Raw genomic sequence first — 26,177 nt, 5'->3', positions numbered from 1 at the left:
TCCTACCCTACATACTAACCACAACCCTAACATATATACTATAAATCACTGATTGCCTGGCTAATATCCTAGGCCTTGACATGAACCTATTATCCTACCCTCAGGGCTCACTGGGTACACTGGAAATTGCACATTCAATAGCTCGACAACACTGTATCACCAATACTATGAAACAACGATATTATCAATCATCATGGCTAATATGCGTAAACAAACCCACCTGTAGTACAAGATGCAGGCCCACTGCCTCCGCTAGTCAGACCCATGTTGAAGAGAGCCTTCGGCTGACAACCGAATATTCTGTGTTAGAACGTCCTTCAAATCCCCCGAAATTCCCTAATTTATCGTTTTCTTTCGCTGATTCAGCGTTGACGACAGAGGGTAGCTGACTCCCCCTCAGTGTCCTCAATCCTCATAATAACCTCCTCATTGGCTCTCATGGGTGGTTGTGGGCGGACCCCTTGCGTCTTATTGCTGCGTAAGCAGTCTCTTACGATTAAATCCAGTGTCCGAGTGAGGTAAGCTATTGCTCTGTGATGACAGAGACCTGCTGTGCAGTCACATTCTTAACCTAATTGCCAGTCCTGGTGTTTACAATTTACGGCAATAGCTGCGAAACTCTTTTCGCAAGTCTCTAGCTTTTGGGTAATACCATACCCTCTTCAATCTCAAATCTGGGCCATAACACCATTGTTATAGCCCAACAATGCCGCGACTGTTGATTGCGTGTTCGTTGCCGCGGGATCCTGTTGACCGAGTCGTTACCTAGCAATGAGTGTCTACTCTGGCTCCACTAAGCCGGCTTTCAGACGTCATGTCACAATATTCTGTATGTTGCGAATTGTTTAGGTGTGCAGGTTCAAACCATTCTTTGGAGATTCACTTTCATGTTTCCATATTTTCCTCTGATTTTTTCGTTCCGTGACAAAATCGCCGGTTCTGGCCTCATGTCTTTATTATGCTCTCAGTTATTTTACAATGATTCTTCACAGATCTCATAAACATTTTACCTCATCTGCCTACAATCATCCGCCTTTCATTAACCCTTTGAAGCCTGAATTCATCTAAATCAAGCAAGAAGTTCTGGGAAGAACTAACCGCCTACTTTCTTTTCACTGCAAATTGAATATATGGTTAAGACACTTGGGACAGAAAACAAAATTACTGATGAGAGGGATTTATGAAATAAGCCGTTAAGATGGTCTCAGAGGGCACGATATAAATACTGAGTTTCTTGGAGATTGATTCCGGCATTCGAATCAACAGTTTGTCGCAGACTTATCCCACTTTTTGATGTATGGGTCTGCAGTTTGAGTTATGCCTCTATTAAATTTTACAGCTGTCAAGATGTTAATTTTTTTTTAATTCGCTTAGTGGGGGGTGGAGTCCAACTGGGTCCACTCGGCACGGCGGCCACTGATTGGCCTATTGTAGCCTGCCCCGGGTGATTATGATGATGGAGAATTTGGTGGAATGAAGACTGGCAGGGGAAACCCGCCCCATCGCCACTTTGTCCACCACAAACCCCACGACCAGACCCGGGATCGCGGGAAGCCAGAGCGGCCAGAGGCAGTGAGTTACTCAGAAACGTCTGTTGATTCACCAGACGACCTGACCAAGAAGATAACGACTCTTTATGACCGAAGCTGTGTGAACCTCAGGTCATGTGTCGTGTTGCACTTATCAGGAATTCACGACGAAATTGGCCTCATTCTTAATCTTTCAAAGCTCAGTTCTCAAATATTTCGATATAGTATGTTCTTCCCTCAGAATAAGGTACCAAATTTCACTCGTAAACGGCTTTGTTAACGCTCCTCTTTTATGGTCCCACATTTTAGGAAAGGGTCCCAACATTTGGGACACACTGACACACGAACACCCTGATTACGTAGTCGATGGTGCTACAGGAGACAAAGCAGATGACTCCTATCATCTGTACAAGGAGGACATTAAAATTCTCAAGGAGCTTGGGGTAAGTAACTGTTCATGGTTGTACAAACTCATTGCTGTAGTGTCCTTGAAACCCTTACAGTTGCTCATCTAGGCTTTTATAGAACTCGAAAGCACATTATCAGGGACAGTTAACTTCTATAATCCAGCCGACCAACGAATTCACAGTGGTAGTGGAGGTAAAAGTTGCTGGGAGGGGAGGGCCTCTTCCCCCCCTCTACCATCCTAGTCCGCCTATTGGTGACCCTCACCTAATGCTGTAGAACGAGTACTACAGCATTGGAATAGGGAGTGGGGGGGAAGAGTAAATGGGTGTGCAGGAAGATGGGTGGGGGGTGATCTGTGAGAATTCTTTGGTCTGTTCCACTATAGTTAGAAATAACGTACTGGGATCTCAGAAAGCACACATTTATATGTATTTATACGTATACTGTGAAGCATCGGTGCACGGGCAGTAACAATACATAATTATTAACATATTAAGATCATGTTAAATTCGGGGAATGCTTGCTAACGTTCCAGCCAGAATGTTTCGTTGTTCCCCGTTTGTGATTTATAAACGTGAAGTTTAATATACGAAGCTAATTTTACCTGCTACTTTGCCAGTCTATAAGGGAAATAGAATAAGTTCACAGACTCTTATTTAACATTATGTTGGAGGGGCAGAAGAAAATTTATGAGCAAATTGTTAACATTTTCAGGCACAAGTATACCGTTTCTCCATATCTTGGTCCCGTGTTCTCCCAGAGGGACACGATAACATTGTGAACCAGGCCGGCATTGACTACTATAACAACATCATAAACGAGCTGTTAGCCAATGGGATAGAACCAATGGTAAGTACCACTGAACATCACAGTAATAATGACTGAAAATATTTTGTTGCGAAAGTTAACAAGGAATCTCTAAAGAGAATGAAACTGTAAATGCACAACGTACACCAATTATGCTCTTTCTATAGAAGAAAAGAAAATTAAATTATTATTATTATTATTATACTATTAACTTTCCGTGCTCTCTCCTGCAGTATACTCCGGTCTTATGTCATCAAATCACGTGTCAAGGCCAACGTTTAACACCACCTCCCACGAATACCATACAAAAATAATCAATCTTACAAATCCTTCTTTATGCTGTATAGTGTACTTCAGTTCAGATATACACATCAAAATAGTGCCAATATTCACATAACAGACATGATATACTGAAGCAAAATATTGCTCACCCATTCGTGTACTGCCATATAAAATACGTTCACGTATCGTGTTAACATTCGACACTTCATCGCTAAGGTAATCCGAAATTAAGTAGTTAAAATGACAGATCTCATACCTACAGTACGTATATATACAAAAGTTAAAAGACAAAGTTGTCTCTGTGCTTAATTAAACATGTGGGGAAATTGCGGTATACTTCCACCATTCTTGACCATGGCACTAGGCGGTGGGTTGTCACCTCCACGACCCAAAATCCACCCCCCCGGGGGAAATAACCACGGTCCCCATTCTACAGGAGTCTGCGTGAGCCCCCGAGCCGGTCTGGACGCTGTGTAATAGAGAAAAATATCTTGTCTGTGCCGGGAATCGAACCCCGGCAGTCTAGCCCGTAGCCCGTTACTATACCGACCGGGATATAAAGTTATCCCTGTAATTAATATCATAATTAAGCACTATGCCTTGAGGGAATATGAGGGTGTGGAGGTATAGCTGGAGCTCGTCACTAGATGGAGGTGAATGGTCAGCATCACGATCCGGCCGCTTAACTCCCGAAGATATAGCGCCAGGTACACATTTTTCAGGATACTGAGTGGGCCCCAGAGCCCGTCTGGACTGTATGGAGAAGAGAAATCTTTTGGCCCTGCCGAGAACCGATCCCCGATCGTCCAGTCGGTAACTTAATACCAACCGAGCTATCCCAGCTCCTAGTATATAAATTGAATAGCTTTTACATTTCAGTGTTAATTCTGAGGGTATGGAAATTGTTATCGATATATTTGTCATTGTGTGCCACAAAGCATTTCAACATACTAATAATTCAATGTGAATGAAAGGAGTGTATCGATATACGCTATGTTTGAATTATATTCCAGGTTACTATGTATCATTGGGATCTACCTCAGCCACTCCAAGATCTAGGAGGATGGCCAAATTTGTTACTAGCAAAGTACTCTGAAGATTACGCTCGCGTTTTGTTTAAAAACTTTGGAGACAGGGTGAGTTCATTTTCTATACTCCCCCTAAAGCACACGCAGATGTGACTTAGATTTAATGGGGATGAATACTTAGATTGGGGTCTTGTGTGTTATGAAATGGCGTAGTGCCGCTTGTTTATGGAAGCAGCAAGAGTCTGTCAACGTTTTACCCACAGCCAGATTTATAGTTGTGGGGTACCCCGGGGCAATCAAAATGCAGAGGCAAAAGAAACTAGGTTCCGACAGTCCTTTTTTGTTGTTCTTATTTTTCTTGCAATAACTAAAATTACTAAAAAGCTTCTAGTGATCTTTTGGAAGCAAATGTCTCAATAAAATCTATGGGTTCTATTTGTTTTGTGGCGGCGCAGGGGTGACCGCCCCAGTGGCTCCCCCATTATATCCGACTCTGATATTACCAGATTACACGAAGTCACATTCTAGAACACTGTATACTTTATACTTTCCAGTAATTGAGACTATACAGAGTGCCCCAGTAGGAAAGTCAATATTCTGGGAGGTCATAGTATCGGTTATTCTAAAAGAAAAAGTGTATATGTACATGTGTCCTGTTCCGAACGGTATCCGAGATAGAACTATTTCACTGTACACTGTACAGACGAGCAGCACGCCATGTCCTCACACGAGTTGCACCGAGATAGAGCTATTTCACTGCACAGTACACTGTACAGACGAGCAGCACGCCATGTCCTCACACGAGTTGCACCGAGATAGAGCTATTTCACTGCACAGTACACTGTACAGACGAGCAGCACGCCATGTCCTCACACGAGTTGCACCAAGATAGAGCTATTTCACTGCACAGTACACTGTACACTGTACAGACGAGCAACACGCCATGTTCTCACACGAGTTGCAAAGTGCATTGATGTTGACGGTGGAATTTTCGGAAATGTATTATACTGAGTAAACTGTACCAACTTTGTCACTTGAACAACAAATACCGGTATTAGAAACAGTACGTAATATCTCTTTCTTATCAAAAGATTGGGAACTGCACAGTGAAATAGAGCTCTCTCGGAAACCGTTCGGAATAGGATGCATGTACATATACATATTTTTGCTTAGAATGCCAGATACTATGACCTCCAAGAATACTGAACTTTCCTCCTGGGACACCCAGTATAAAGTCGAATGTCTGGTTAATATATAGAATAATAAATTGCAAAGATGTGAGAGAAAGAGGTCGTTGCCAATTAAAGACATTTTCTCGGGATTTGCCTGGAGGGACTGAACAAAATCATGATACTTCTCAGGATAGTCCACGTCGAGGTCGAGATTCAACCTGGGCACCTGCCCGTTGAGGAAACTTTTTTGGCACACGAAACTAACTCCTTAAACAGTCAATTTGAAACATTTTAATTCTATATTTGTTACAGTTTATGTAAATAACTGCAGATACTGGTTTTACAACTAAACGATATTTCCAGGTGAAGCTATGGCTCACATTCAACGAACCCCTGACCTTCATGGATGGATATGCATCTGAAATAGGAATGGCACCTTCAATCAACACACCCGGTATCGGTGACTACCTTGCGGCGCACACTGTGATCCACTCTCATGCCAGAATCTACCATTTGTATGATCAAGAGTTCAGAGCACAGCAAGGAGGTACATTCAAAGGGTTCTGAAGGATGGTGTGTTATGCTAGACGTTCTGTCCATTGTCAGGAGCAGCGGTACTCATCGATCCGGTCCTAGGAGCTAACTGGGATATCCCTTTTTTGCCACGCACAAGAATTAGAACAGAGGGCTAAATTTTTTATACAACTATTATTCTGAGATACAACGCCGTGTAGTCCGTTCAAAGGCAACTGACGTCTAGAAAATGTGGTAGTCTCGACGTCTCACAACCATATGGGGGTCCACGGCCTGTTACAAAGTTAGCTTGGCGCGTAAGGCTGACAATCTCACCGCCATCTGTGAGCCGACTGTCTACAGAATGTGGTAGTCTCGAAGTCTCATAACCCTATGGGCCTCCAGGGCCTGTTAAAGGGATAGCTTGGTGCGTAAGGCTGACAAGGTCCCCGCCATCCGAGAGCTGATTGTCTAGAAAATGTGGGAACCTCGACGTCTCACAACCCTATGGGCCTCCACGGCCTGTTACAGGGATAGATTGGCTAGTAAGACTGACAAGGTCCCCGCCATCTGAGAGCTGACTGTCTAGAAAATGAGCCTCGATGTCTCACAACCCCATGGGCCTCCACGGCTTGTTACAGGGATAGCTTGGCGCGTAAGGTTGACAACCTCACCGCAATCTGTGAGCCGATTGTCTAGAAAGTGCTGGAGCCTCGACCTATGGGTCTCCATGTTCTGTTGCAGGGGTAGCTCTACTTCAATTTCACTTCCCCATTATTTTCCGGTTGATAACTTCCCTACATCCTCCTCAGCAAATGGAGTAATTCTCTCGCCAGGACTGACAATTAACATGGAAGAGGTGCAAAGTAATTCCAAAACATAACGTTTTGTTGCGTTTTTCCTTGTTTGAAGACATAAGTAATTTAATATTATTTATTCATGTTTTCTAATGCATGATATAATGGCCAAATTTGTCGTTTTCCGCGTAAATACGGGTTGCGGAGTGTTTCAAAATATATCACTTGTTATTTGAAGGAGTTCTGATTTCATACAGATGTCATTTTACTGAGATTTGGCAATAGCGGACCCCCTCCCAAATTAGTCCGTTAAATCAGGGATACATACAGTGCAGATTCACATCCGTATCGTTGATTTGATTTTGACGAGAAAGTGTCAGAAGTAGGTTCTATATTTACTTACTCATGGAGCTGAGCCCTTCTTGAAGAGCCGCCAATTCTGCAGCTGCTCAAGAATTTCCCAGCATTTTATGGAACACGAGAGTTCATTGCCGTGTTCACAGGAGCCTTCCACTAGTCCCTATCCTGAGCCAGATCAATCTAGTCCATAATATCCCATTTTATCTAAGATCCATTTTAATATTGTCCACCCGCCTACGTCCTGATCTTCCCAGTGATCTCTTTCCTTCTGGCTTTCCCACCAATTCCCTATGGGCATTCCTCGTCTCCCCCATTCGTGCTACATGCCCTGACCACCTCATCCTCCTTGACTTGATCATTCTAATTATACTTGGAGAAGAGTACAAGTTATGGAGCTCCTCATTATGCAGTTTTCTCCAACCTCCTGTCACTTGATCCCTCTTTGGTCCAAATATTCTTCTCAACACCCTCAGTCTATGTTCCTCCCTTAATGTCAGAGACCAAGTTTCACACCCATACGGAACCACAGGCAAAATTATAGTTTTGTATATTCTAATTTTTATGTTTATGGACAACAGACGAGATGACAAAAGGTTCTGGACTGAATGGTAGCAAACATTGCCCGAGTTCAATCGCCTCTTAATTTCCTCCTGAATCAGGTTCTGATTTGTTAACGTCGTTCCAAAGAGTCTGAACTGTGCCACATTTTCAAAACATTTGTTACCTATCAGGTTCTATACATACAGTCTAACCAGCATTAAGTGTAGGGGTAATGACCCCAAATGAGAACTAGAACGCTTTTGCAAGGGTTGCATGTTATGTATATGCATTTTTACGTGCAGGAAAAGTTGGAATTGCACTCAACATAAACTGGTGCGAACCGGCGTCAAGCTCTGCTGAGGACCGTGCTTCGTGCGAAAATTACCAACAGTTTAACGTAAGTAAATTTCACTCTATGTACAGAGTGAACCAGTTAACATGATCTCGCATAATTACTTCGTTACCCATTGCATCAGGAAATGCTTCGAACAAAATATTTTCGGTTTCAAGGGAGCTACAGGATATGCGAAGCTGCTGCCGTACATTAGCACCTTGTTGTCTAGCGCTGTTGCCTTCCGTACATATTGTGATATGTAGACCCATCGTCAAGTAACAGCTGTATAAACAGATCACAGTACAACAGCCGTTGCTAGGGAACAGCCCTGCGGACACGTTTCCCCGACGAGAGAACACGCAATAATGGAAGAGAGGTTCTCTGTGCTGTCCGTGCCGGGGCTATATACGAGGAATATTAGTTCAGTTGTGGTTGGAGTCAGACCTCCCGACTGGAAGCGGGGTTCGAATACCTGCACCGTAGCCCTGAGAGAGGTAGGAGGCGACGAAAAGGGAACCCAGTGCCTGGGTGTCTAACTGGGCAACCCTGTTCCTTGGAGATATAAGTACGGGGACCTGGCCCTCCATTTTGGGGGAGTCACGAATCTGAGAAAATAAAATATTGTCATTGAGTCTAGCGGCACTCATACCCGAGAATGACGGCGCTGGCGAGGGCCAGCAGAAATTTTAAACGACAGACCCGTCCTCTCGTCAGAGAAGGCGCTCCATATCAACAAACCTGCAACTGCCTCACAATAAAAATCTGGTCTTGAGCCCCATAAGGGTGCTTGACACCAAGACAGACTGGCCGACTGACCGTCGGTCTAACAGAATTTTGACTTCGAGTTGTGGCTCAGTCGCCAGGGAGTTACAGTTGTGAGAAGTGAGAAGTGAGAAGCTGGTAGCTGAGTTCGGGAACCCAGAGGAAGGGGAACATCCATCGTTGAAAGCCGCTACCAAGCAACGACTTTTGAAGACTGGGAAGACTTTGTTCTGTAGTTGCAGTGATCTTTGGAGTGTGTAACTCAGTAAGACGGCGTCGTAGTTAACGTTCTACAAATATAAGTGACCAATAAAACCGATTACCAGTTCAAATCCCGTCTATAGTTGCTCAACCACGTGAAAATACATGTAACCACCGTCTTAAATGTAAGACTTATTTTCGTCTTTTATATATCTTATTACAACATGTTTCGGCACCACTCTGTCACAATCAGGTTTATGCACTCTTACTGAAGTTGTAGCACTGTCTGTCATCTCAGTAAGTCGCATGTAAACGCGTTATTTTTAATTTAAAAATCTTTAAAATATTTTAAAGTTCATACAAATTCTGATTCATAATCTGTGCACACATAGCACAGTCCAACTTAGCTGGGAGTCCACACACCGCAGGAACAAACAAAACACTGACACCTGACAACAAGACGAGGGGGGGATGAATAAGCATTTTTTCTTCTTCAGATTTTAAGATTCTAAAATCAAAAATACCAATGCCTTCAGACGGGACCGCTTCTGTGGTCTAGCGGTAAGGGTTCCTGGCTATAGATACAGAGATCCCGGGTTCGGTTCCCGGCGCTACCAGATTTTCTCAGAAGTAGTGGGTCTGGAACAGGGTCCACTCAGCCCCGTAAGGATAATTGAGGAGCTATTTCAAGGAAATAGCGGCTCCGGTCTAGAAAAGAGAGATTAACGGATCCGTTGCGCTGACCACGCTACACCCTCTATCCGCAAAATCTGGCACTAACTTCGCCGACAAGCGGCGGTCGCTATAGTTCGCTTGAGGACTACAGGCAACGGAGTTTGTTGTTAACGCCTTCACATGCGATATACTAAAATGACAGTGCAACAATTTGTTATCGAGAGTGTATGCACCAACATGTTGTAACATGTCACAGCACTATATATATGAAAGACGAATGGCTGCAAGTGCTGTATTTAAGACGGTAGTTACACGTATGAACAAATATGTTAAACTGATCGCTTGTATCTGCATTTATTGCGCGACATGAAGGTTAAGTTCACTTTTTAAAGAGGAACTTTATGTTTTCACTCTCACAAAAGTTCCAGAGCTAATGAACAAGACTCAAATGAGCAGTTACGTTCACTCTTACGCCTTGAGTGACGACATCCCGCGAACTTTTACTCAGTTTATGGCCGTTTAATTCCTATTGATCTTCTCAACAGCTTTCGTGAGAGTTAAAAAAACATGTCCCGTTTTAAAAAGTGGAGCTTACCTTGAAATCCCGTAATACACGCAAGATATAAACAATCTGTTCCACACAAAACCACTCAAACTTTATCTGAAACGTAAACGAGTCATTCTACGTGATGTTGAATGGTTCCGTTAGGTACAGATTATGTCCACTTAACCGGATCATACCAGTTGCAACTAGTGCGCGGGAACACCACTATAGGCGCCACTTGAAGGCTTCAGTATGCACTGATCACTGAGTCCGCTAACAGATGGCACTACACAAGCTAGTGGACCGTTCACCTGCGCGTGGGCAATGCTAGTGTTTACAGAATTATAAACAACTCAACGTGTGACCGCCCACTTCCCAGATCGTGGTCCCTGTGGTTTTCTTATGGGAAAACAACGGGGAAAGATTTCCTTGGATTCTAACCCATGAAAGTAACAGAAGACTTAATAGTATTAACGGATTCTCTCTCCAAGATGTACAATTTCTTTGTGTTGCATGGCGAGCCCTTTGAGACGGGCGTCCAGATATATAGATTGTAAAATATTAAAGACTGGAAAAAGTATACTCGCGCCATAAAGCATGCGGCAATTAACACCCATCTGTTATTTCGAATACAAAGATCATGAGTGATTAATGATTTACTGGCGCGCAAAAAGAAAACTGTACAGAATTTTAGAAAATAGTTTTATAGTTCGCGGTGGTTTCATTTAACATCTCGTTGGGTTAACGCGTCCTGTCTGTGGCATTCATCATATAATTGTCGTGGGACAGACCATATAAAGGAATTGTTCTCCCTCTCTAAACCTGCACGTCCTTGGAATCTCACGCTAATAAAATTTTAGTGCGCCATTTATAATCGAACAAGCAAATAGTTCAGTTGCCTTAAACATATCACGGTATAATATACTGAAAAAAAAATTCCATTACCATGGTTGGTTCAAACTATACGAAAACTATGTAACTCAATGTCGTCACAGTGCCACTGTGTTTCTTATGGAGGAAAGAACAAGGAAGTAAAGTGACCTGGAATCGAACCATTGTATGTTACAGCACACTTAAGAAATTTTTTCGGCTTATCTCTCCAAGAGGCGCACCATTTGCCTTTACCATTCTTTTCTATGGGAAAAACCGGGAGGAAAGTACAGACGGACAGATCTTTGTCTATTTTATACATGGATAATAAAGAATTACTTAATTCGTAAAACTGACTTTGTGTTTAATCAATTAAGCACCACGCTATGAAAAACTGTTAGGGAGTGGGGGTATAGCTCCATCATTCTTGTCTTGGGAACTAGATGGGAGCGTTCAGCTTCAAGTCCCTGCCGCTTTAACCCCCGGTACGTAGTGGATATGGAGTCCCAGAACCGGTCTGAACGCAATGGAGTAGAGAAAAACTCTTCCCTTGCTGAGAATTGAACCCCAGCTATTCATCTTATAGCCCGTAAAATATACTTAATTCAAACTTCGTTGCTTGAGTCCACAAGCGAACTATACCGACCGAGCGACCGCCGCTTGTCGGCGAAGTTATATTTATATTAATCTGATGGTATGTAAACTTCATTTCCTACAGATTTCCTGTCAACTATTAATAACACTTTTACTCCACAGCTGGGAATCTACGCTCATCCTATCTTCAGTGAAGAGGGTGACTATCCTGCCGTGCTGAAGGACAGGGTAAACAGAAACAGTGCTGCTGAAGGTTACTCTTCTTCACGGCTGCCCCAGTTCACTCCAGAGGAAGTGGCGTATATCAGAGGTAAGTAGATGACTTCAGCATGATTTCAATTCTGCAGAGTGGTCAAGAAATCTCTCGTCCAGTGTTACCATAGTGCTTTCTTTTATATGGTTCATCCTGGTCCGTCACACTAGCAATTATTATAAAAGGTTAATCAACCCCGTCGAGTGTGACTGATAAATGCTTTTTCTTTCTTTCCTTTTTAATCTTTCATCCTTGACATGTTTAGGTATTAGAGACCATCTTCAGAAGGACGTATCAATACGGGCGATTCTGTTGTATTGATTTACCGGTTTAGCTTGACCAGCTCTGCCTGTATTGATATATCCTGAAGATGGTCTCTAAGACCGAAACATGTCAGGGATTAAAGATTAAAAAGGAAAAGAAGAAAAAACATGTTATCAGTCACACTCGACGGGGTTGATTAACCTTTTATAATTACCATGGCGCTTTTATCGCAAAAATATCAAAGTATTTACTTACAAGGACATGCATGTAGTAATACATATTCGTGGGTGTGGTATTATGCTACAAGCCGGAAGATCGCGGGTTCGATTCCCGATGGGGTCATTAAATCTTTTAATTGACCTAATCCTTCCAGCCGCGTTATGGCCCTGGGGTCGACTCAACCTCTAACAGAAATGAGTACCAGGAATCTTCCTGGGGGTAAAGAGCGGCCGGCGCGTAAGGCTGACAACCTCACAGCCACCTATGAGCCGATTGTCTAGAAAATGTGGGAGCCTCAACATCTCACAACCCTATAGGCCTCCACGGCCTGTTACAGGGATAGCTTGGCGCGTAAGGCTGACAACCTCACAGCCACCTATGAGCCGATTGTCTAGAAAATGTGAAAGTCTCGACGTCTCACAACCCTATAGGCCTCCGCGGCCTGTCACAGGGATAGCTTGGCGTGTAAGGCTGACAACCTCACCGCCATCTGTGATTCGACTGCTTAGAAAATGTGGGAGCCTCGACGTCTCACAGCCCTATGGGCTTCCAAGACCTGTTACAGGGATAGCTTTACAATTATTTACTTAATATATTCGTGATGAGAGAAATGACATAACCATTTACTCGTATGTCGGTTGGGATAAATATCCTAATATTCATCATGATGATTTTGGTGACAGGAACACACGACTTCCTCGGTATCAATTTCTACACCGCTTTACGGGGTAAATCTGGCGTGGAGGGCTACGAGCCGTCACGATACAGGGATTCTGGCGTCATTTTAACGCAAGATGATGAATGGCCCGCATCTGCTTCATCATGGCTTAGGGTACGTACTTATTCATATATACAGGCCGTGTTCTTTTGACTGGCTTCTGGGATCCGCGTACACGGAAGGGATAATTGTGTAAAGTGAGGATAGTAACTGGAACTGCACTGAGAAAGGGGGAGAGGGTGACACAAACCTTCCAGTTTCAGTTAATTGACTCGATCAAACCCACAGCGCATTGGCCAAACCTAAAAACAAGGACAGTAACTAACGCCCAGGAAAACAGATGTGCCAAAGCTCAGGCAGTTAGTCGCCGGCTTCCCACCATGGCGGCCCGAGTTCGATCCCTGGTGGGATTTATGGTTTACAAAGTGGCACTGGGGCAGGTTTTCTCCGAATACTGAAGTTTCCCCTGCCAACTCTCATTCTATCGACTGACCCACGCTCATCATCTATCCTCCGAGGCTCGTACAATACGCCAATTACTGGCCGACGTACCAAGTGGACTCAATCTCACCCCACTCCACGAAACTTACACTCCCAAGAACACAGTTCTTCTAACAGTGGCTCAGCTCCTCAAGAAAGTCGTCGCATTCTATTTGTTTCCTTATTTATTCCTTTGTAGCTGTTCTCTGGGATGTGAAGCCGTTGAGTCTTGTACAGTTATGAGCGTTTCGGAGGAATGTAGTCCTTCCATCCTCAGAGTGGCAGATGGCGGAGATAAGTTCCTTCGAAATATTTTAACGTTCTACCTGACTCCAAGCCATCACATCCCAGAGAATAATAGCTGTATCAACCACATCCATTAAACCCTCACATTTTGCATGTTTCTGATATTTGTGGATTATTCAAGGAAGTTCTTTTATTGCTAGTGGGGTGGAACTATGTCCCTTGTACTGCGGCCACTTTTGGTCTATTGTACCAGCCCCAGATGATAGGTGAGGGTGATTGTGGAGCAATTGGTGGAATGAAGATTGGTAGGGGAAACCGAAGTACTCGGAGAAAACCTGCCACAGCGCCACTTTATCCACCACAAATCCCACTTGACAAGACCCGGGATCGAACCCGGGCCGCCGCGGTGGGAAGCCAGTGACTAACCGCTTGAGCTATGGCGCGGCAAATTCAAGGAAGTTGGTAGAAGCTCAGAATACTTAGTGCCGAGTGGAAGGCTATACTGAGTAATAATTTGGAAAGAACGTGGAAGTGGTTGTAGTCTAACCTGAGATAATATCCGCGCGCTTGTCTGTAGGGACTGAGAAAAATTACAAAAACAATGTGAGACAGGATAGTCGGTGTTTCGACCAAGATTCGAATAGGTCACCTCCGGAACAGAAATCAGAATCATTACCTCTTGAACCACCTTGTCTGGTCATTTCTTGATGTAAGAGCCAAAATTTGACACCCATATAAAACAACAGGTAATCGCGCAGTTGTATACATTTTAATTGTATTTTTACTTATCTGTGACTTATTTAACTTTGATATCAGTAATTCAACTTCGAATGTTAGGATGATTGGCGAATGTAGAACCTGCTGAAAGTATTAGTAGCGTGATCTCGAGGTGCTATGCCAGAAATTTGTGAACAGGAATATCTCAGTCGATACAGCGACAGGCTTTGAGCTCGATGGCCAGGGTTCGAGTATGTGCAAGGGTAAGACATCTTCCTTTTCTCCAAAGAGTCCAGAACGGCTCTAGGACCCATCCAGCCTCCTATGCAATGGGCATCGAAGACTCTTCCCCCTTGGGTAAAGCTGACCAACTCCACCTAGTGCCGAGCTCAGGAATAGTAGAACTATACCTCCACTCCCCCGTACGTCTTCATGGTGCTGTGTTTAATTAAGCACAGGGACAACTCTACCATTTACCTAGAGGGACTGAGGAAGACCACGGAATAAAACTTAGGGCAGTGTCTCGACATAACCTTTTCAACTGTGGATAGGAGTCAGGGAGACAAATCGTCCTAAAATGATTTGTGCATTTGTTTGTAAATATATGATTAGTTAAACTGTTGCAGGTGGCCCCGTGGGGATTCCGTAAGGAATTGAACTGGATCAAGAATGAATACAACAACCCTCCTGTGTTCATCACTGAGAATGGCTTCTCGGACCTCGGCGGACTCAACGACACGGGCCGAGTAAATTACTACACTGTAAGTGCATTTCTTTCCATAGTTCTCAGTCAGGCTTTTAAATCGCCATGGCTACTATGAGGGACAGTCACTAAACAGGTCACAAATGGAAGTAAAACAGCTGTAATGGACGTAATAAGTTGTCTATATGTATTACTAGGTAGCAGCACAGTCTAGCTTCGTGAGAGTTTAGGTACCAGACGCGCATGCGCATGTTCACAGGCTGGTTTCAGTAGTCGAAATGGCGACCGAGCTTGAAGAGTGTATTACCGAAGAACAGCTTTATATTGCGCGTCTTTTGTAGGCAAAAGGACCCAAAGCAAAGGATATTCATAAAGAAACGATCCCTGTTTACGGTGGGAAGTGTTTGTCGAGTAAAGCGGTTCGTAACTGGGTGGCAGACGTTTCGCTGTTGACGAAGTGGTTGAGACAACAGTCAAGAATTGTATGATGCGGGTTTTGATGCACTGGTAATGCGATGCGAACAATGTATTAATATTGGCGGAGGATATGTCAAGAAATAAATATCCCACAACCAACAACGATCTTCTGAACACGCATGACGATACTGTCAAATGATAAAGTGACTATAGACAGGGTTTGGATCGGAAATTGAATTTACTGAACACTTACAAATCGTAACTACAAGTAACTATAGAGCTGTTGCTAATTCGCACACTCAGCAGTTCACGTACTAAGTCTTCTCAGTCTGTCTTCACCAGTTGTTGCCTGGCAACGGCTTCGAACGCCATAGATCCCATCAACTTCCGTGTTCGCGTCCCTACTGGCCAGCGACCGTCTCACAACTAACTAAACTTTAAAATTGTCCTGCTTAAAGTACCTCGGAACAGACCACACAGAAAACACCTCTCCCAACAGCCCTTTTATTGTTGCGCCATGCAGGTGCCGCACGGACACCGTGCCTATTTAAATACTAATAACGCAAAGTATTTGATACTCAATTTAACACAGAATAGTTTCTATCAGGAATGACAATTATTTCTTATTTTAAGAGTCTCTCCGAGCCAAATAATTGAAGAGCTGAATACATATACAATTATTCAATCTCGGCAGATCTTACTATGCGTTCCGCTTCTTTGACGTCTATGTGCAACGTCGGTTAACCGTCGTTGCACATAGACGACAAATAGGCAGAACGTAGAAGTCAGAGTACCTATACAAAGAACAAACTCCGTGGTTTTAGTCCGCAAGCGAACTATACCGACCGAGCGAACGCCGCTTGTCGGCGAAGTTAGTGCCAACTTTGGCGGATAGAGGGTGTCGCGTAGTCACCGCAACGAATCCCCACGGCCATTAATTTCGGTTTTCTAGACTGGAGCCGCTACTTCTTTGAAATATCTCCTCAATCATCCTTACGAGGCTGAATTGACCCCGTTCCAGAATCGATCCCGGGACCTCTTGATCCGTAGCCAGGAACTCTGACCACTAGATAACAAAGGCAATATTATTTCGGAAACTGTGTTTACTTTCAGGAGCATCTGAAAGAAATGCTGAGAGCTATACATGAAGATGGCGCTAATGTAATAGGCTACACAGCCTGGAGTCTGATGGATAACTTCGAGTGGCTGAGAGGATACAGGTGAGAAACAATAGGCATTTGTCATAACAGAGGTGCCATTCTTTTAACGTTAATGATATGCGGGATTACACTGTCACTCGCTTCCTCCCACAATGCAACCGAAATCACTCCCCCAAATATTTCCTGCATCATTTCTCCTCACGCACAACCCAGAGGCCGGGTATAAATAAATAATAAAAATAAATATTATGTTTCAGCATCCTGTTGCATTGATTTATCATCACTCGTTCACTCATTTCCGTCTCCAATGCAGCACAAACCGTTCAATCTCTCCTTCATTTTAAAATGTCATTAAAATCTTATTTAATTGCAACATGTTTCGGCCTTACAAGGACATCTTCAGGCAATTGTTCACTAACTGAATACAAATGATACACAGCGAGAACTACACACGAAGGGGGCACAACATGGACGCCGCAAAATAACAACGCGGAGTGAAGAGAGAGTGTTCATTCCCAAACAAACACATTTTTGTGCAAAAGGCGATATGCAATAACATGGGATGCATTGGCATAAGAATTGGTGCAGTGCGGCAGTTGCAGTTAGTGAACAATTGCCTGAAGATGACCTTGTAAGGCCGAAGCAAGCTGCAAATTGAATGTGATTTTAACGGCATTTTAAAATAAAAGAGAGACTGTGAATGGTTTGTGTTGCATTAGACACAGAAATGACTGTACACTAACAATAAGCCTCTAATATCTTTCGAGAAAAAAAAAAGAAATTTGTCTATACTCTAAGCATAAATCAAAACAGATACGACCTGACCTCGGTTCTTCTTTTTTTAATTCGGGGGGGTGGAGTGCAACTAGGTCCACTCGGCACGGAGGCCACTGATTGGCCTATTGTACCTGCCCCGGGTGATAATGATGACGGAGAGTTTGGTGGAATGAAGATCGGCAGGGGAAACCGACGTACTAGGAGAAAACCCGCCCTAGCGCCACTTTGTCCACCACAAATCCCACTTGACCAAACCCGAGATCGAACCCGGGCCGCCGCGGTGGGAAGCCAGCGACTAACAGCTTGAGCTATGACGCGGCCTTCGGTTCTTCTAAAGGCGCGTCCACATTACTCGTGCTCGTGCAACTCGCTATGCTCGCGAGTAAGGTGGGCGATATGACAAGTCACGAAACAAGCAAATTTTTAATTTGAAAACTATAGCCAATAAATTAAAATACGACTACAGCCTATACACACTACGAGTAAATATACGGATCCTCACGCACCGAAGCCTGGCGAGCAACTGAAGTAGTGTGGACGAAGATTTACGAGCACAAGTAAAAGACGGACGATCACGAGTAATGTGGACACGCCTTTACTGAGTATTGAAGATAGGTCTATTAGAAATAAGTTTCGGTGTCCCAACATCTAACAAGGGCCTATTTTACTAAGACATTCATTTATTTTTTTTTCTGAATTATTTACGATGCTCAAAGCATCCAGACTGCACAGCGTCGAAAAGTAGGAGAAGTGAAATAATAATTGGAAAGTAGCTGGAAGGAAACGGTCGTGGCTTATTCTAGATATACCCTAGAATTTTCATGGAAGGACCGAGAAAACCCACGAAGAACATCGGTTGGTCACATGTTCGCCCATTCCGGCCTTATCTGTCAACATAACTCTTAGAATGTCTCCCCCGGTCCCTTGATCCATGGTGCTCCGTCCTTCGTGAGAAACCGCCAGTCGCTCAGCTACTCGAGAATTTCCGAAGATTCATTAACACATTCACAAGAACCTTCCACTGGTCCCTATCTTGAGGCGGATGACTTCCGGTTCATACCAACCCATCCCACATCTCTAAGATCAATTTTAATATTATACTTTAGTCCCATAGCCTGAGAGAATAATACGATTGAGGATCAAAGTTACTGCTTGTAATTAACCATCTGTACTTATGTAACTACCTGACTAACTGCAGGGAGGCCGCGCCATAGCTCAAGCGGTTAGTCGCTGGCTTCCCACCACTGCAGCCCGGGTTCGATCCCTGGTCTGGTCAGATGGGACTTGTGGTGGACAAAGTGTCGCTTGGGCAGGTTTTCTCCCCTGCCAATCTTCATTCCACCAATTGCTCCACAATCACCCTCACCTATCATCTGGGGCTCGTACAATAGGCCAGAAGTGGCCGCAGTACAAGGGACTTAGTCCCACCTCACTAGCAATAAAAAAACTACAGAGAGTTGAGTCCTTATTGAGAGGTTACCTTAATTTATTTACTTTCTTACTCATGGATCTCAGCCCTTCTGGAGGAGCCGCCAATTCTGCAGCTACTCAAGAATTTCCCAGAATGTTATGGAACCCGAAGGTTCATAACCGTGTTCATAAGAACCCTCCACTGGTCACTATCCTGAGCCAGATCAAGCCAATCCATACCATCCCATTCTATTTCTCTAAGATCCATTTTTAATGTTGTCCGCCCACCTATGCCTTGCTCTTCCCAGTGGTCTTTTTCCTTCTGCCTTTCCCACCAATATCCTATATGCATTCCTCTTCACCCCCATTCGTGCTACATTCCCTGCACACCTCATCCTCCTTGACTTGATCATTCTAATTATACTTGGAGAAGAGTAGAAGTTATGAAGGTCCTCATTATGCAGTTTTCTGCAGTCTTCCTTCACGTCAACCCTCTTCATCGAGAGGCCACCAGTCATTCAAACACTCGACAACTTCCCAATATGTTATAGAACCCGAAGGTTCATTGCACTGTTCACAAGAGCCCTCCAAATGCCCCTATACTGTGTAGGGCTCTTGTGAACACGGTAATGAACCTTCGGCTTCCACGGAATATTGGAAAATTCTTGAGAAACTAAGCTGCCCATTACTTTAAAAAAATATGTGTATTAGCGTTCGTATCTCTATATCCATGTCTTATCTGAAGTCTGTTCTTATTTCAGCGAAAAGTTTGGAATATATGCAGTGGACTTCGAAGACCCGGCTCTTCCTCGCATCCCTAAGGAGTCAGCTAAAGTCCTCGCAGAGATCATGAAAACAAGGAAGATTCCTGAACGCTTCAGAGATTAGATTCGTATTACCGACGGCACGATTTAAATTGCAAATTTATTTTTAAAAAACTGTACACTACTGATGTGGACTGCAATCAAAATGACAATAAGATATGACTTCAGGGCAAACACTTCAAACAAACTAAATAAATGTACGTAATATATTTTATATTTTTGTACATATTAATACTTGATGTTATTTCCTTTCCATCAGAGGTCTACATCGTCTTGTGTTTGTGTGTGTGGCACGAAATTGCCTAATTTCAGAGCTCTCACCGCAACTTTATACTTCTAACATATACGTACATACAGGGTGAGTCTCAATTTCATATCTCAAACGGAATGATCGGGCTCTGCACCTATAGGCAAGCAGAAACGATCAGATACGTATACTGGAAGCACGAGGAAAGAAGAATAGGTAAATAAGAGGAGCCGGGATAGCGTAATCGGGTACAGCGACTGGCTACGGGGTGGACGACCGAGGGATCGGAGTTCGAATCGGAATTCTCCCTTCTCCACAACGTCCAGACCGGCTCTGGGGCGCACCCAACCTCCTAGCCAAAAGGTACCCGGAGGCTCTTTCCCTAGGGGTAAAGCGGCAGGGGCGTGAAGCTGACCATTCACCTCCAACTAGTGCCGAGGTCAAGAAAATGTAGATCTATACATCCACTCCCCCGTACGCCGTCACAGTGTAGTGCTAAATTAGTTAAGCACAGGGACAACTTTACTTAGTTGCGGATAAGAGTTAGTTAGCTGTGAAAAGAACACCATCTGACAAGTTACTAACGATTTACGGAAGATGTTGAAACGGTCCACCATTACAGCAATGCATAACTGAGCCCTGTTGCGCCGCTGAAGACATCGTATTGTCCTAGCGTAAGCGATGCTCTTCAAATAGCCCCACAAGTATGTGTCGACAGGAGTGAGGTCGGGAGACTGAGGGGGCCACACAACTGGTTCATGTGAACACGGAATACAACACCAGAAGATCAGTAACAGTGACATCATACAAGTCTGTAGACTGGACAATTTCTTTTTGGGTTCTGAGGCGCTGTATTATTTAGTCCCAAAAAATAGAACTCCTCATAACAACTACGAGAATCTCAAATCCTAATGGAAATGCCAAAGGAGACGAATTTTACTCTGGATTTCTGCCAATATGTACGGTAGCTACGGCTGTTATGGCGATATGCCAGTGTTGCGACAGAGATTTCGATATAAGTTTAATACTCATTTCCAATTTTTCTTTTTAATAACATAAGCACATTAGTTGTGTTCTATTTTGTGTGATATGCTATGATCCTGAAAATGTAAGCAACCGTATCCCAGCCGAAGAACTGGTAGATCTATTTATCAGCTACAACATTGATAAAATATTCTGTTCTATGTAATAAGTCATAATATTCATAAAAATTTCCTCTGGCGAGCATGGCAACAATTCGAAGCAGAAGTCCAAAGTCGTTTCCTGATGGCGGTAACAGTTACAGTTTCCGAAACGCTGGATTTCTGCTCCGAATTGACGTCAATAAACTTCTCAATAAGTTATTTACGTCTTAGATCCTTTCCCACGTGGGTTTGTGGCTCGTCTTGGCCAACCACTCATCATTTGTGTGGCTGTGTGGAGACAGCTCCATGTACACCAATTCTTAGCCACAAACGCTCGTTGAAACGCATACCTTCGTAGATGTAATTATACTACATATGTTATGAAACAATTAGGCACGCGGTAGTGTAGTTGGTTCAGGCACTATGCTACAACCAGGAAGGTCGCAGGTTTGATTCCCGATGTCATTGTATTTTTTTCAATTTACCTAATCCTTCTAGTTACACTATGGCCCTGGGGCCAACTGGGCCTCTAACAGAAATCTTCCTGGGGGTAAAGGGCGGCGGGCGCGTAAGGCTGACAACCTCACCGTCATCTGTGAGCTGATTGTCTAGAAAATGTGGGAGCCTCAACATCTCACAACCCTATGGGCCTCCACAGCCTGTTATAGGGATAGCTTTACCTTTCATGACACAGTACTGAACAGGTAAAATTGGCCCTGTGTTCAACTAAATAAGCCTACGTCATGAAGACGTATAGGGGAGTGGATGTATTAGATTCACGTATTCTTAGCCTCGGCATTACTTGGAGGTGAGTTGTCAGTTACACGCCCCGGCCAATTTACTCCCAGGAAAGAGCCCCTGGTACCACAGGATAGGAGGCTGGGTAGGCCCCAGCTTGAGGTACCTGGTTCGAATCTCAAAAGGAACGTTAAATGATGACCTTTGTGGTTTTCCTCGTCTCCACCAGGGAAATTTTCAGATATTATCATAAATTAGGCCACGACTGTTTTCTTCCAAATCCTTCCCAACTCATTATTCACTAATAACTCCGTCATTCAATGCTACATGATCTGAAATGCTGACTGCATAGTTACACAAACCATAAATAAATACATTTCCTATTTTACGGACCTATCAGCGAAACAACATATCGTGTGAATAAAACGTGTATCAGAACGTCGAAAAGTACAAGTATACAACCACTAGAAATGAAACAGCATTGTTAAATAGTTGGAGAATCAACTAATAGAACTTACCGCATTCGACTCCAGCCACGCATCGAGCACTTCACAAACCCAAACGACTGCACGTGGAGAGACCGAACTAAACTGAAGAGCTCGGAACACTTCGACGGGTGACGAAACTTGCCATTACGCGGTGCCAACTTTCCTTCAGAAGTTATCTCCATAGAACAGAGCCTCCTGGGATAGGGACTTTTATTACGCAATCAGTAGCTATATTATATAGCACTGAATGGAAGAATGGAACTTAGTGGCTTAATCGTGGTAATACGGCGGTATTTGTTTGTAGGGACCGAAGGAAACCACTGCAACCATCACTCAGAACAGTCGTATCCCAGCCGGCTTCGAACCGAGCACCTCCAAGATACACGTTAACAGCGTTACCGTTACACTAACCCGTCAAATTAATTCTTTTTGATAAGCTAATAATTGCTGGGAACAGAAACCAACAGCACTTATGTGATCGGAAGGTTCATTTCTGTGTTCTAAATTTAGTCGTCACTGAAGCCTATCAAAGTCAGATAAACCCAGTACACAACGCCAAATGAAATTTGTTTCGGATATAATTTAATATTACCCTCCTACCTGCGCCTATGTATGTCAAGTGATCTCTTCCTTCCAGGTTTTCCGACTTAAATTTTCTATTTTCTCTCGTGCCTGTCACTAGTAAGGCCTACTGTACATTGCGGTGTATTCTTTACAGTTGCGAAAGAATGAAAATTGTTTATATATAATAAATGCTAACCGGGTAGAAGTTTTCTGAGGCAGCTCTAGTGTTAAAATAAAACTATTAAAGTAAAACTTACGTCGACTCTGAAGCCACAATAATTTTCACCGGCCGCGAAATCACTTCACTGGATTGTTACTTCCGGTTTCCGATGTTCGTTCGCTCCAATAAATTGAATGTTTATATTTTGTTGCAAGTATCACAAAACTTAAGAATTAGTCTTTATATTTCCACATATACATTTTTATGTTTCTTTCTCCAATCAACAAGACTAGAGAACAATTTCTATCTTCATGTTACACACCGAACTTATACTTTGACTCGTGAACCCAGATGCGAACCGGCAATTCTTTCTATTGGTCGTCCAGTTAAGCGCTTCCCACGGACTGTAACTAAACATCACAGATGAGTAATTGCGATAAATGGCGGTTTGTTTACGAAATAGTGACCCAGTGAGGCGTTTACAAAGTTTATTCTGTAAACAGCCTGCTATAGGTTATAAACTACATGTACGTCTAATATTATGCATATTTGTCAAAAATAATTGAAGGAAATCTGTATCCAAAATACCTTAAAGAGACGAAAGTATTATGTCGCAAGACACCTAACCTAAATTCGAGGTAATAAACATGTAAATTGGAAACTATCAGAGGAAATGTTTTGAACTAGAATATAAATATAATTGCCGGACAGCCTTAAGTTATATGACTAAAGCCAGTCATGGCAATTTTGTAATGACTGAAGTACTGGACATGTTATTTCGTTTCCAAAGTTTAGCCCTATATTATCGAAAATGCATTACGTAAAGACTTCGTATTTGATTACTGTGTATAGCGCAATAGAAATAATGAAAGGTGAACATTTCATATATCTGCAACAATACTTTGAAAGTTGGGAAACGATATGTTCAACTCCTGACTGGGCTACAGACTTCTCTCGCAACTGGTAGCCGCCACCCGCCGTGCATTGATTAAACAGGGGTGTCTCATCTGTAATAAATATGTCATCCACTTGTACATAAGCACGTGCCTACGTTATAGTTATAGAAGTTACATCCAAGTATATAGATTTATAGCAGACTTCTATGCCAACCAGTGTGCAGGGCATTCACTGAAATTTCATGATTGATGATAACCCATCAGTAATAATAATGGCATTTCATCGTGGTCACTGGCATAAGGTAAAATGTAGCAAAGCAATCAATAGTAGAAGCTAGGTTATATCTGAAAAATTCCTTGATAATGACACCACAATCAAAGAACTGTAGTAGCTACTGCTTACTCTTTTTACAACACACCAAGGCAAAAGTTTAAGACTGTGATTCTTGGAGTCACTTTTATAAAATTGTGATTTTAACTCTTGGGTTTTGGGTTGCATTGTCATGCTGAATATGTAACTGCCTCCCATGCCACAAACTTTTCTCTACTCCTACTTATTGTGTAGTTTTTTTTTAATTCTAGTAAGATTTTATTTGGTGGTTAAAGAAAAATTAACATGACTGTTTTTGGTTTAATATGTACAATCCTGATATAACAGCATACTCATCCCATTGCACCTAAATGTCATTTTCCCCAAATATTTCATGTTTATTAAATTACAGTGAAACTATAATGTGAAGTTTCTTTGGGGAACAGTGGATTTGACTACTAAACTACGAACAATCTTAAATGGAGACAATTTAGATTATTGACTTAGTTACTGAAATTGAATAGTATGAGAGAAGACATTGTAAGGGGATCCACCAAATTAATTCTGTTGAAACTATCAAGGTGTTTTAATGAAAATGTTTAAAAAGCGTTTCTAACTTTGCTCTTAATCAGTATGACTTTGTCATATGCCTTATTAGTGGCAATATATCTCAGTAATTTTAGTAGCTTGTAATAATTAATGCTATACATGTTTTTCAACAGGTCAGTTAAATGTCCATGGGAGCAGTACAGGTGGAAACAAAAGTGAGAGATCTGTTTGGGAATTAATGCTGAAAATTATAGGTAAACCTCATAATACCGGAAATTGCCTGGCATAATGGATGTTGGATTAATCAAACAAGAATCAAGAGAAGGAGACCAGGCTGCCTCAGAAGATGCTGACTATCCATGGAGTTTAAATTTCATAGAAATTAAAGAAGAATATGGGAAGGGAATTATCAAAGAAGAGTGTGCTGAATGTGTTGAAAACAGTGATGATACAGAAAAGAGAATGTTTGATGAAGATGGTGCAATGGAAAATGTAGAGGATTATAATGGATATATTACACCAATAAAAGTGGACGATGGCATTACAATAGAACATGGAATTGTGAAGAAGGAAGAGGTGCGTAGTCATGAGTGTGAAGTGTGTAAGAAAACATATTCAAAACTAAGTAAACTTCAACGGCATTTCCTGGTTCACACGGGAGAACGCCCTTACATTTGTAAAGTATGTAATAAATCATTTACAGAGAAAGGCAAGCTCAAACGTCATTCTCTTAGTCACACGGGAGAACGACCACATGTGTGTAATGTGTGTAACAGATCTTTTACATTACTTTGCAATCTCAAAACTCATATTTTAACTCACACGGGGGAGCGACCACATATCTGTAAGTTCTGCGGCAAATCTTTTACACAGTTGTGTAACTTGAAGAAACATGTTATGATACACACTGGAGAGCGTCCTCACATGTGCAATGAATGTGGTAGGTCATTTACAGAACCAGGTGGTCTCAAGAAACATTTCCATCTTTTACATACTGGAATTCTACCCCATGAATGCCGTGTGTGTGGTAAGTGTTTCAAACGAAAGTGCAATCTTCGAGAACATTTCCAGATCCATGAACGAGAGTGAATGCCCTAGTTCTTACTATAAAGATGAAGGCAGTGTGTGATGAGCAATATACTGTGAACATAAAATGAAATGTCTCTCTACTTTTGTTTCACTTCACGATGAAACGGTGCAAGACAAAATTTGAGGTNGATGAAGGCAGTGTGTGATGAGCAATATACTGTGAACATAAAATGAGAGCAATATACTGTGAACATAAAATGAAACGTCTCTCTACTTTTGTTTCACTTCACGATGAAATGGGGCAAGACAAAATTTGAGGCACCAGGACAGAAACATTTATGTTCCACTTTTTCATACAGAAGTATGTTTTAAACTGCACCTGAAGGAATAAAACTGAGTTTCAAAATTCCAACATGAACCTTAAAGACATTCCAAAAATAATTTCTTTCTTCTTAATCTATGTGGATT

At 42.6% G+C, this 26,177-nt stretch overlaps 3 protein-coding genes across 6 annotated transcripts in view; 2 read left to right on the top strand and 1 right to left on the bottom strand.

Annotated features, from left to right (window-relative positions):
• The window catches only part of LOC111873352 (myrosinase 1), a 23,013-nt gene extending 3,195 nt beyond the window's left edge, over positions 1 to 19,818 (top strand). Inside the window, exons 2-11 of the mRNA XM_023868004.2 lie at positions 1,839 to 1,972; positions 2,652 to 2,786; positions 4,040 to 4,162; positions 5,590 to 5,773; positions 7,739 to 7,833; positions 11,579 to 11,726; positions 12,836 to 12,984; positions 14,940 to 15,074; positions 16,547 to 16,653; positions 19,542 to 19,818. Of these exons, the coding sequence (XP_023723772.1) occupies positions 1,839 to 1,972; positions 2,652 to 2,786; positions 4,040 to 4,162; positions 5,590 to 5,773; positions 7,739 to 7,833; positions 11,579 to 11,726; positions 12,836 to 12,984; positions 14,940 to 15,074; positions 16,547 to 16,653; positions 19,542 to 19,668 (1,337 nt within the window). The 3' untranslated portion in view covers positions 19,669 to 19,818. The remainder of the gene's footprint in view (positions 1 to 1,838; positions 1,973 to 2,651; positions 2,787 to 4,039; positions 4,163 to 5,589; positions 5,774 to 7,738; positions 7,834 to 11,578; positions 11,727 to 12,835; positions 12,985 to 14,939; positions 15,075 to 16,546; positions 16,654 to 19,541) is intronic.
• Positions 1 to 22,997, bottom strand: part of LOC111873355 (odorant receptor 85b) — a 96,188-nt gene extending 73,191 nt beyond the window's left edge. The window contains exon 1 of one of the 2 annotated variants that reach the window (XM_023868008.2): positions 22,232 to 22,997. In XM_023868008.2, coding sequence (XP_023723776.1) covers positions 22,232 to 22,383 — 152 coding nt within the window. In that variant the 5' untranslated portion in view covers positions 22,384 to 22,997. The remainder of the gene's footprint in view (positions 1 to 22,231) is intronic. The other variant, XM_023868007.2, reaches the window with a different exon arrangement.
• A 334-nt stretch (positions 22,998 to 23,331) lies between these two features.
• Positions 23,332 to 26,118, top strand: LOC111873359 (gastrula zinc finger protein XlCGF49.1). 3 transcript variants are annotated; one of them, XM_023868012.2, is made up of 3 exons: positions 23,332 to 23,563; positions 24,854 to 25,798; positions 25,905 to 26,118. In XM_023868012.2, the coding sequence occupies exon 2, from the start codon at positions 24,969 to 24,971 to the stop codon at positions 25,767 to 25,769; it is 801 nt and encodes a 266-aa protein (XP_023723780.1). In that variant the 5' UTR covers positions 23,332 to 23,563; positions 24,854 to 24,968; the 3' UTR covers positions 25,770 to 25,798; positions 25,905 to 26,118. The 3 variants fall into 3 exon arrangements, with proteins under 3 accessions (XP_023723780.1, XP_023723781.1, XP_023723782.1); XM_023868013.2 differs by lacking the exon at positions 25,905 to 26,118 and having other exon boundaries at positions 23,332 to 23,452; positions 24,854 to 25,890; XM_023868014.2 differs by lacking the exons at positions 23,332 to 23,563; positions 25,905 to 26,118 and adding an exon at positions 23,595 to 24,123 and having other exon boundaries at positions 24,854 to 25,890.
• The last annotated feature ends 59 nt before the right edge of the window (positions 26,119 to 26,177 follow it).

This window comes from Cryptotermes secundus, unplaced genomic scaffold, assembly GCF_002891405.2.
Source record: "Cryptotermes secundus unplaced genomic scaffold, Csec_1.0 scaffold2171, whole genome shotgun sequence".
Lineage (NCBI taxonomy): Eukaryota > Metazoa > Arthropoda > Insecta > Blattodea > Kalotermitidae > Cryptotermes > Cryptotermes secundus.
The sequence above is the reverse complement of the archived record's forward strand: the minus strand, read 5'-3'. Positions and strand labels throughout refer to the sequence as shown.

What these genes read in the sequence shown, in the direction of transcription:
- LOC111873359 (XM_023868012.2), top strand. Translation starts at nt 24,969, where the DNA reads ATGGATGTTGGATTAATCAAACAAGAATCAAGAGAAGGAGACCAGGCT.